At 42.0% G+C, this 12267-nt stretch overlaps 1 protein-coding gene across 1 annotated transcript in view; it reads right to left on the bottom strand.

Annotated features, from left to right (window-relative positions):
- Positions 1–3812: 3812 nt before the first annotated feature.
- Positions 3813–12267, bottom strand: part of CCDC27 (coiled-coil domain containing 27) — a 295166-nt gene continuing 286711 nt past the window's right edge. The window contains exons 13-14 of the mRNA XM_078640960.1: positions 10678–10782; positions 3813–8452 (exon numbers count right to left, since the gene is read on the bottom strand). Coding sequence (XP_078497086.1) covers positions 8246–8452; positions 10678–10782 — 312 coding nt within the window. The 3' untranslated portion in view covers positions 3813–8245. The remainder of the gene's footprint in view (positions 8453–10677; positions 10783–12267) is intronic.

Here is a 12267-nt window from a genome sequence, read left to right on the forward strand (position 1 = left end):
ATCTGCTGCCAGGGAAGTGGGAGGAGATCGCACCTGATAGTGAATAGGGCTGTGCCTGCCTGACCACAATGCTGGCTCCACCCCCCTGCTGGGCGACTGTCACCTCTGTCCCTGATACTGAGAGGAAGAAGGAAGCCAGGAAAGCCCCAGTGTTCCAGCAACACCCAGAACTGGTTTAGACCGGGCTCAGGGCCCACTTGCACAAAGACTTAAAAGGACTTCAAAGACTTTTTGGGGTATAAGAGAAGGGCCCCTGACAACAGAAAATCAGATTCTACAATCAAGAGGAACCTCTGCTGGAAGAAGGGCTGCTGAAGAACTGAAGGAAGATTGCCTTGCTGTGTGCTCTAAGGGCTGACCTGTTCTGCTGTTCAATTAAAAGCTGAGAAGAAGAAAGGGACATTGCTGTGTTCTGTGACCCTGCCTGCTTGAACCAAAAAGACTTTGCTGTGTGCTGTGTCTTCAACTTGAATCTCCAAGGGCCTGAGAAGAGCTGGCCTCCTGTTCCTGGAACCCAGGGTTAAAAGGTTCCTAAAGCAACCCTAAAACGCTGTGGAGATCGTGCTGTTTTGACTGACTGCGGGATTTATGCCCAGCTGCTGGCCGTGGGCAGAGATCGGTGCGCTCATCGGCACATACTCTGTGGAAGGCAGGGGTCCGTGGTGCCTCCCGTCGTGAGCTCTGCCCGAAAACGATCCTGTGGCTGTGAGGGCGGTCTTGTTGTGACCTGTGCCCTTGTAAATCCCTTGCCGCCAAATCACCGTCGCGGCCCGGGGCCAGGAACACCCTGCGAAGTTGCCGTTCGTGACCAGAAGCTGCTGCGGCAAAGATCGGAGCCGCCGCACTCCCATTGGTCGAAGGAGCCGAGCCCCCTCACTAACGCCGCGACGGGATTGGCCCGTGCGCCGTAGCGTCATCGTTGTTGCCGCATGGTGATTGGAGATCGAAGGGAACGTCATTGCAGGCCTGTCCCGGGAGCCGCACTGCCATTGGCTGACTCCCGGGCGTGTGTAGAGGCTTGCCCTGAACGCCGCGACCGGATTGGCCCACGGCGTCTGCCTTGACGAGAAGCTGCGTGGTGAACGGCGAAGCCAGGGAAGATCGACCCGACCTCGCTGAGGGAGCGCCGCGTGTGACCCCTGCCCCAGGCCTGCCTGTCCCCGCTCGGAATGCCGAGCTAGCTCCCCGCCGCTCCCCGAGGAACCGAGAGCGGGCGGAGGGCTGCTGGGACCGGCCGGGGCAAGGAGCGAGTCTGCTGATCAGCGCGGTATGCCTGGGATCAGTGGAGAGGCGCGACCGCATTATTGAAGCACCGCATTTCGAAGGGCTGATTCGTGTGCCATATCACGTGGGCATTACAGTAAGAAGCCATTGGGGGAGCTAAATTTGAGTAAGATAGGAGCATTATTCTCCTATACAGAGACTAGAGACTCTTTTGTTTATACACAAGAAACTTCCTACATTACGTGCAACCATTAAGATTAAGTGCAACATTTCCCTAAGAAAGTAATTATCGTATATTGTTGATTTTTACTGCTGCAAATAGATAAAGATATATTTTTATAAATATACTTACCTGTGTGGTCTCAGTTTGTGGTGGATTGGGGATTATTGTTGTGTTAAGTGCATTTATTATACACATTGCCTTAGGGATAAGCCTGTCTGCTCGTGCCAAGCTATCTAGAGGGTGAGCAGGGGTTATCTACTGTGTGTAATTCTTCACCCTGACTAGAAGCAAGGGTCCCTACTTGGTCTAAGGTACTTACCTCTGCCAATTAGAGACCCCCAGATCTAACATGTAGAAATTATGACTTTCTCACAGGAGGAGGTTTTGATTCTAGTAAATCATCTAATACATGTTCTTCCTCATCTCAGCTGCTCTCTGACCCTTTCTTTTCGTTCTCAACTCAATTTTCAATTTTATCATCAGTCCAACTTTTTCTTCACTCATTGACCATTGCATGAAATACAACCACACCAAGCATCATATCCTCTCTCCACACTTTTCTTTGAACTCCCCATTTAGAATCTAGCCAACAACTCACAGTGTTTTTAACCTGGCTCTTCATTGTTTTTCGTTCTTTCTCAATTGCTACACTCACCTATTCATTCAGTGCCACAAACGGTATGAGCCTAGGCAGCAGTTTTCTCTCATACATCATACGCCTCACGTATTCAAAATTTCTCAGACTGAAAATACCCTCTAAAGGAAATTAAATGTTCTCATCATCTGATGTGATCTCATTCAATTCTTTTAACCACATACATGAATGAAGTCCCAAATTCAATATAATTTCATACTTAGGGATTTTTCTGAAGGAATCTTTCCTGCTTCCATAATTGAAACTTTACATTTCTTTAACGCAGTACCCATTTTTGCTCAATCTGACTCAACACACAACCATGTGACATAAATAAAGACAACCAGCCTCTCACAGTGCGATTCTAAGAAAATCCCACCAGTTGCAGCACAATCTACAAGGTCAAGTCAGCCAATCACAGTACCACACAGCAGTAATTAGCCATTCACTCACTTTGATGATCAACCAATTGAAGCACAACTTACTTTGATGCAATTCGGAAGACACAGTAGAACCACAATAATCACTAGCAAACAAATGATTAATTTCTTGTCTGCTTACTCAAGTAAACACAGAAAAGTAAATCAGTCAATTTCACAGAGGGATAGTACCCTTCGGCACTGTCCGACCCGTACTAACTTACCCTTTGGTCAGCATGCATATTCCTGTACACCAAAGAAAAATCATCACCAATCTAAGAACACATTAAAAAAACATTTAGTAAACAGAACTGTTTCTATCGTGGCATGTATGTGACATCTCACAACAAACTCACCACTTTGGCAGACAAGCTCACCAAAATTAATATATTTGAAGATCTTCGATTTTGACTATCCATTTACCAAACCAACAGAACTCAATAAAAACCACAGCAATTTACTATTTCTGATGCATGCCATCCCTAAATATTTACAAGCCAACAACAAATTACAATTATAGCACTTCACAGATATGACAAAAGCAAAATAATCAAATCCACTAATGACACACAAATCAGATTTGCATAACCCAAGAGCTCACGTGCAATATAGTTCATTACATCATAATTCATACACATCAAAATCTCAAAATACAAGTGCCATAATGCACCTTGATTAGCACCAAAATTGATCACATCCATTTGCCTTATTGATATTTATTTTTCTTTGCTCAGGAACACTGCATATAATTGAATTTAGCATAGTGAATTTTACAGAATGCAGCACACATAGAAAGAGATAAAAACCAAGGACAATACAGATATTTCTCCTTGTTACGCCTCACCTTGTGGAGGCGTAACACAGTGTAGTATTTTGACACATTCCTAGGTCTACCAATAATGGTAAATCTGGGAATGCGCCAAAATACATAGGTGGATCTATGAGAATATCCAAGCTCCACCCATGGAACGCCTCCCTTGGGCAGAGTAATGCAATGCAGTGAGAGGAAAAAGTTTACATCTAGATCTTATCTAATCTGATATCTGCATTGCCCGCATTCTCCACCAAAACTGTTGGCACTGTCTTATCTGATAATCTATAGTAATAGTTGTAGTTGGCGCTGTCTTATCTGATAATCTATAGTAATAGTTGTAGATAATATAAAGATAATATAAAGTGCACATGCAGGTTCTTAGACCATTAGCTTCAAATTGTATGATAAATGTGTCACTACAGATAATATTTTAAACAGCAAATGAATCAGCATAGTCCATTACATAGGTTTTGAAACAAGAGGAGACATGAAGCCTTATTTATGAATAAAGCCATGAAGGTTTATTAAATAACTAAAGTGTATTACACAAAGCAAAAGAAATAGTCAAAGTGCATGATAAATCAGTATGGGGAATCAATCAAACGCAGCAAAGGAAATGACAAGAGTCAAGTCTCAGACGAAAATATTTTTTAGGTCCTAAGCAAGAGACAAACTAATGTATATCACTTCCCAGTAAACCAGAATCTAGCTCACCTCCAGAAATGCCTCCTTTTATAGAGCTACTCACTTAAATTGCATGGTCAGTATAAGGTGATCATTCATCATTTCACAAATTGACAAATCAGAATACAGAATGTAAGACAGCATCATCTATCACCATACCAAAACAATACCTAACATGAAATTTAGAACAACTGCTGTTGACATAAAATAAGCAGGTATGACAGCACACATTTAGTTACACTCAAAACAATGACAGGCTCAATTTATGAATAAGGCTACAGTAATACAGAGAGGAAGAGCCTTGGAAGTAGCAAAAGGCTTTTTCCAGAGTTATTTGAGAACAGCACGTCAACACAGAGTAATATAACAGTGCACATTTTGCTACGTGTGATTAGAGGAGAGATGAAAACACACATCATGGCTGTGTTAGAGTTCAAGATGTAGTTTAGGCCTAGTTTAGAGCTAGTCTAGCTAAGCACAGGAAATCAAGTTTTACAATGTACAGTTGTTTCGTTTTAGTGCAAAAATGCTATTAATAATAGTCACAATATTGTAATAATCAGAAGCCTCTTTATCAGTTCCATTGGAACCATGGATCTTCTAACACCTCAAACATACTGATTTGTTTTTTTTGTAGGTCTGATTGTTATGTTCATTAAAAATATGAGTATTTGTGTTGCACCCCAAACGTGTTAAATATCCACAAAGAAGAACTGAATGGTCCTTATTTCACCAAATACAGAAGGATGAATTACTGTTTCCCTTCCCCATGATGTGCACCTGTCACACAGTGCCAGCCGGTTGTACCAAGATCTCATGTCCATAAATATACCCTATGAGCCCTGTTACCCTGTTTAGCCTTTTGTACTGCACATTGTACTATACAGTGTTAACTCCTGTGAGGAAAGCCTCATGGGAACTTCATACCCATTCACCCTGAGTTTTGGCAGTTCAGCACTGATCCGCTCTTCCATTTAGGTTAGTATACCAGACTAATGCTTCTTGTATGGTTGCTTCATTCCTTTTTAACCCAGGCAAGTATGTCTTCTATTTCCATTGATATTCTCAACTAAGATTTTACAATTGCTGGCAACGACTAATGAAAACTTATATCTGAATGCTAAGTAGATTTTAATGGTTGGGTAAAGTAGAAGGTACACAAGTTAAGAATGACACTTTAGCAGTGCAAGGTCAGAATTTTTAGGTGAGTGGCTGATTAGTTCTGACCTCGAGCACATTAAACACTGTGGTGCAGATTTAAAAAGATTTTGCGTTGGGTTTGGATTACTTTTTTTAACGCAGACCCAACCCAAAATTATTTTTTGGGGGGCATTTACAAACCAATGCAAACTGGTACTTGCATTGATTTGTAAGGAAAATCAGCGTAAGTTGCTGCTTTGCATTACTCTGCATCAAGCAGGTGTTCCAATGGGTAGTATATGGTGTTACCGTAGAACCACCTATGTTTTCTACACAAACCCTATCTGCTAACAATAGTAGAAAAGGTTTTGCGGCAAAAATTAACTCCACTTAAAAGCAGGTGTTAAAAGGAGAAATGTTTTCACTTTCTTTTCTGACTTTGCATCTGTGCTGAACTCTGAAGCACACGTCCAAAGTAGGGAAAGTTTAAAAGTTGTCTAGACATACTATTTTGTATTGTAAGAGAAACCTTCAAGTACAAAAACCTATGCTAGACTCATGCACAAACCCTTACACTGTGGCGCAGAGGTGTGTGTGTGGCGCTCAGCAACACAATTCTGCACCGGTGCTAGATAGAGGGGAGGAAGGTGCCATATCTCTGTAGATATGATTCTTTCTATTCTCTCCTTGTCATGCAATGCAACGCAGCATTAGTGGCTGTTGTGCTGTGTTGTGTGACACTTTTGTAAGTCTGAGCCTGTGTTTCTCCAGTGTTTGCCAAATCGCCCCATGGTATGTGTGACACTGTCAGCCAATCTCTACTTTCTAACCAACAGCACTGGCCATTCTGAAGCTTGTTTTTCAGATTTTCTCATTTCAAGTATACACCTATAGGACTGTTTGCTAGCTGAAGGTATCGAAACAACCGTGTGGTCACTTGGCAGCTATGTTGTAATACTCAACTGATCAAAGAGCAATGAATGTGTGACATCTCAATAATCTAATACTTGTATATTGTGAAAATCTGTACAGACCACCACATAGCGAGACGTAATCCCTGGAACAACCCCTATTGCCAGTAGGCCGTGAATACACATATTTTTTCTGCCACCAAGACTCAGGAGTTATCGCAATTATTATGGTGTGGGGGCAATCTGCCATCATGGCCACCCAAGGGTGTCCCCTTCTTTAAAGACAGATAATGGTTGACCCTGTGACAGATGCCATCTCCTTTCCCTTCTACAGCTCACAGAAGACTCAATGTTGGCATCTTATGAACTATTTGAATTGTCGGGTGGGGGCTGACTGTTGCTGTGAAAGTCTAGAGTGGAAGAAATTGGCTTTGCTGTAGAACCACAAATATGCTAGTGGCTGCACTGTTCTTACTGTTGTTATGTGTATTGCCAGGCTTTTCCTATAGTATCTTTAAAGACTGAATCAATAGCAAACATTGAGAGAGGTGTTTCAGAGCTTCAAAGAGTTAAAGGTGGCTTACTTGCAGGCAATACATATAGGGCCACATGTATCAACATTTGTAATAGCAATTACCCAATTGCGGTTTTCTGCGAATCACAATTAGGTAATCGCTATTACAAATGTTTGAAACTCCAAGAGTTTCATATAGCGATTCGAAGGGTGTCACAAATCGACCTACCTCATTAATATTAATGAGGTAGGTCATAACTTGTGACTCCAAAGGAATCGCTATAATCACGGGGATAGTGGCCTGCTGGGGTCATCAGACCGCCATGTCTGTGATTGCTTTTAAATAAAGCAATCTTTTTCTTTTGAATGTAGCCCGTTTTCCGGGTTGCATTTTAGAAAATAGTAATCAATAGTTCACTTTTAATTTTTTAAGAGCAGGCAGTGGTCCGTGGGACCACTGCCTGCTTTAATAAAAGTTTTTGCATACATTCACAAAGGAGAAGCGGTCCCTCTTCCCGTTTGTGAATGGGTTATCACCAACTTGAAGTTGGTGGTAAAATGCAAATGTTTTGCTGCCGCAATCACGGTTGCAAAACATTCATACATACAGTTACAATTTGCTATTTGAGAGGGAGGCCCTAAACACACCAATTCCAAAAACGGAATCGCAAACCCATTTTGCAATTCAGTAACTGGTTATGGAATCGCAAAATAGGGTTTGATACATGTGAAAAGCATTTTTTGCTTTCGCAGATCGGCCGATTCTGAAAACCGGCCCATTTGCGAACACAAAAATGCTTGATACATTTGTTCCATAGTCCCTATTGTCAATTGAAAATTCCTGCCCTTAAAAACGGATTACAATCATACTTTGAATACACTGTCAGCAATTACAACTAAAGATAGCGTTCAGCAGTCTAAATAGTGATGGAACCGAAAACGGAGAAATTAAAAAGAAGTAAAGATTGGAAATTTTGTAAAAACCATGTACGGATAAACCTAGATAAACACTTTGGTGTTTATATCAGCAACTCTGATGGAACATCAAACTATAGAAGACTAGCTCAATGGGTAGTCACGCCTACATATTTTCAAAAGAACTGGGTGTATTTTAGAGTGTGGTGGGATGAGAGAAGTTCTAAAAACCTGCAGTTCTTGCCCCATGGTATCTGTTAGACCTCTACTTACTAGCCAGCAGCACATAATATTCTGCTTCTAGCATTTCATATTTCCCATTGTAAGAATTCTTTCATCAAATCGCACCATAATATGTGTGACACCTTCAGGCTTTATCTACTTTCTAACGATTATAAATTGACATTATGCAACTTAGATTTCGCCCACTGCAAGTATGAACTACAAGAACTTACAAATGTGTTGGCGCTCTGAAGGTCTCACACAAGCAATGGGGTCAATCTGCGGCTATGTATGAGTCTCAACTGATGCGACAGCTTCGAACTTGTAACATTGCATGTGCATGTGCATATTTCAGTACATTGTGTAGACCTCAAGGTTTTGAGAAAAAACAATGGAACCCATGTTAGGACACAAGTGTTGCTTTTAATGCATGCCATTTAATCACTGTGGAGTCTTGTTGTATCAAGCATCTTTTCCTGGTCCCTCAGGGCGTTGGTGAGAGTCTATGGTCACATCCACTTCCAAGTTGGTAAGTATGAATCATATTAAAGTATGCTTCTCTTCCTTGAGGTTCCATGTTTAGAGGTCGGTGGTGTCGCTGATGTCGCTGGGGGCGCTGGGGTCGGTGGTGGCGCTTGTGTCGCTGGTATCACTGGTGCAGTGGCTGGCGGTTCTTCCAGGGAAAGAGGAGGCATTTTCACTCCTTTTTGTATCAGCTGCTGGTGGAAATCAGCTCGATCTGTAATCACCTTCTGTAGAAAAGCAAGACAAAGTCACACATTGTTATTCTCATTATGCCAACACCCTCTATATAATATAAGGTAAGCATTTCCTTCCAGGACATCAATTAGGAAAACATGAATGCTGCTGAGTCTTTTATACAGTGTCCTGTGAAGATACCTTGTCTTCTCTGCATTTGAAACTGAATGTGCCTGTGGTTAGGATTGATGAATAAGTAAAACTCCACCCTTAACTGTATTCCACTCTCTAGCGAACAGTGTAGCATTTGAGGCTCTTAAAGTAGACATACATATTTCATGTTTCTTGCTTGGTCTCAAATGGAAATCTGTTCTGATCAATATATTTCAGCGTAAAACATATTCCTCGTTAAGCTTCCGAATATCCCTGGTTTACTTGTAATTGTGTGTAACTCTGAAGGATATGCAGATCTGGGAGCACCATTTAGCACTGGTGTAAGTTCCTTCCAGTACAGATCATAAGGGCTTATGAGATTTTCAACATCCGATCTGGATTCAGAATGATTTAATCTGCCTTGCCATATGTATATTTGGGATTTCATCAAAAGACAGGAGGCTCTATTATGCAGTCTCTCTTCTTGCGTTTTGTAACGCATTTACTTCGCCCAGCAAGAATATAGGAAATGATGAATGAACTACTGATGTTTATTGGATGAGATGTCCTTTGTTTGTGTTAATAACCTCCTGCTTGGGAAGCAGGTTTATGGGAGCTGTAGCGTTCCTTAAAGTGATGTACAAAATAACACAAGAAAAGGGACAGCATAATATTAACCTCCTTCGTCTTTAATAACATTAGGATTATCTTTCAGTATTATCAAGGAGCAATATATATTGCTTGGCCTTCAAGAGCTAGCCTTCACACCACGTCAGGTACTTTTTAAATTGTTATTTAAGACAACGCTTAATGCAGAACCACAAGGGCCATCTGAAGATTTCATAAAGAAAGACCCTTAAATAAGACCGTAATTGCAAAATGTAAAAAATACACATTTTAAAGATTTTTTATTTAAAACCACAAAGGCCTTCTGAAGATTTCACCAAGAAAGACCCTTAAATAAGACCGGAATTGTAAAATGGAAAATAATTACATTTCAATGATTTTTTTTCTAAAAAACAAAACAGAATGTTTTTCATTGACTATAAAAAGGGGAGCTCAGAATCATGGGACCAGCATCCATTACAATTGTCAGGCAGGGAATGACACACTGTTGAGTACTACAGCACTGGGCGGCAGTGTATGATGCTGGAACTGACACACACCAGAAAAACAATGGGGCATATTAACAAGGGCCTTATCTCCGCTTTTTTGGCTTTAAAAGCCAAAAAAGCGGAGATAATATTATCGCCCTATCTACAACGGGATGCTAACATGCATTGGCGCATGTTACCACCCGTTTTCCCAATGAGATGCAAAGTAGGCGTCACTGGGCAGTATTGCTTGTAAATTATTGCTGATGTGCACATCGCGATATTTACAAGGAGACCCACGCATTTTAGCAGACGTTAGTTTTTGGCGAATAACGTCTGCTTAAATGCTGACTTAGGTATACTTACCATTGGGGTGGATTATGCTGATACGACCACAGGGTCTTATCAGCAAGGTTATCGCAGTTTTCTATGGAACATTGCTGAAAAACCAGCGGTGTTCCATGGCAAACATCGCTATCGCTGGAATAATTATCGCCATTGTGCTATGCGTTGTTAATACAGGGCTAGCATGGCGATAATTATCAGCGATAGCTGGCGATAAACATTTTCACGCTGAGGGCAGCCACCGATAATTATCGTTGCTGCTTGATAATATGCCCCAATATCATTTACAAGCTGTGTGCTATCTGCCATGATGTGAGGGACATATGAGGACCTTTTCATCGAGGCCTACCATGGATGGCAAGACGATTGACGTCCGGTGGAAACGGTGTTGGTTTACACCAGCATCAGATCTGTGCAATGATTCCCTGAACTCTAAATTAAGGTAGGAAACCTCAATGTGAGCAAGGGGACATCTGCCAGATTTAGTCGGATATCCCAGCACCGTCTGCCTGAAACTGAGGCTGACAGTCTCTACGACCATGCCACTATTTCACTGCCTTTTTGGCATCTACCTTTCCTATGCCTCAGGTAGGCAAAGGTGTCTGTTTCTAGCGCTTTGCACATTATGCATAAGTATTCCTGGCACATATTCACAAAGAACTAGAGAGAGTGGGGGAACACAGTACCTGCATGGCTTCCAGAATCTCGTCGTCGGAAAGTTCAGTAAGCGGTATTCTCGTACCTGGCGTGCTGTAGGTCACCTGCAACATTTTACTTCGAAACCTTTCAAACTTAGATTGAAAAGAGAGGAGGTTACATTATTATGAAAATATCAGGCCAGATTTACTTGTAAATGAAGCAATACAACGTAGAAAACGAAATGACTCCACGGTGTTGTAGTTGTGGCAGCTGATATGAGGGCAGAGTGGCAGGGCTTGAGGGGGACGGCGAATGAAAAAAAAAGAAAACTACTTGGATTGTGCTTGCCGTATCGCGGACTCTGTGCTCTTCCAGTGAACTGCACAGAGTCCCAAACTACCCTGGGGCCATGAGAGCAGAGTCAAGATTTGCCTGAGCGCCCTCAACTGGCACTCCCGGAGGGTCTGTGTGCCTGCATGACTCCAACGCAGCAATTCAGCATGCAAACATGCAGTGTGCATCTCGATTTGGCCATCCTGAGACGGCAGGCCAAACTGACATGCGCACGCACAGCAGTGCTGAAACACTCGTCCAGCCTGTCATCGTCTGGTCCCGTCCCCAAGACTCGTTTTAAAAATAAAACAATAACAAACTCATGTTTTTATTGTTTTATTTTTGTGAGTTTTGTGGCTACTGGTAGGGGGTGATACTCCTCCCCCATTGCAGAGGAGCCGCCACCACTGTGTTGCGTGAAAGGAAAGCAGCAGACCATCCCCATTTCTACAAAGATATGGTGCTGCTGATATCAGTTGCTGGCACAATTTAGACTACCTTGTGCCAGGCACACATCCTTTTACCATAGTGCAAGTTGTGTGTGTGTGATATTTAGCATAGTTTTGGTACTGGAATCCAGTACAGAGTACTATGCTTTGATTAGAAGCGGGATGGGAGCACATTGTCTCACATCCCAGCACAGTTCACCCTTTTATAGTATGAATGCAATTCACAATTAGCCCTTCTTTGAATATTTGTAGTAGTCTTTCACCAATGTTGGTGCAGGTTGTGCTGTTCATCTCTACACATGTGTTTCTGGATTGTATACTTCATCAATAGAGATCAAAAACGAATTTTGTTGAGAATGCTGCCACTTTTTGAAAAAGGCTCCCATGAGCCAGTGAGACCTGAGAGGACTGTGGCAACATTCTCAGCAACCCCTGATGGAATTTGTTTTTCTTTGATCTCTACTGATGAAGGATAAAATCCAGAAACGTGTCTAGAGATTTACAGCACTATCTGCACCAACTCTGGTGAAAAACTAGAGCTAATATTCAAGTAAGCGCAAACACTGTCCAGCATTTATCATAATGCTAAAGGGCAAACTGGGCTGTGATGTTAGGCAGTGTGCTCCCATCCTCGTTCTGTTTTAAAATGCTCCCTTGAGTCAGTGAGTTGATGATCTTTTGGAAATGCTCCAGTGCACCAGTGAGAGACACCGAGACCTGATTGGACTGTGGCAGCATTCTAAGCAAACCCTGATGAAATTGATTAGAATTTGATGTCTACAGCTAATATTCAAGTAGGCGCAAACACTGTACTGCATTTACCATAATGCTAAGGGGCAAACTATGATGTAATAT

Source organism: Lissotriton helveticus, chromosome 5_1 (genome assembly GCF_964261635.1).
Source record: "Lissotriton helveticus chromosome 5_1, aLisHel1.1, whole genome shotgun sequence".
Lineage (NCBI taxonomy): Eukaryota > Metazoa > Chordata > Amphibia > Caudata > Salamandridae > Lissotriton > Lissotriton helveticus.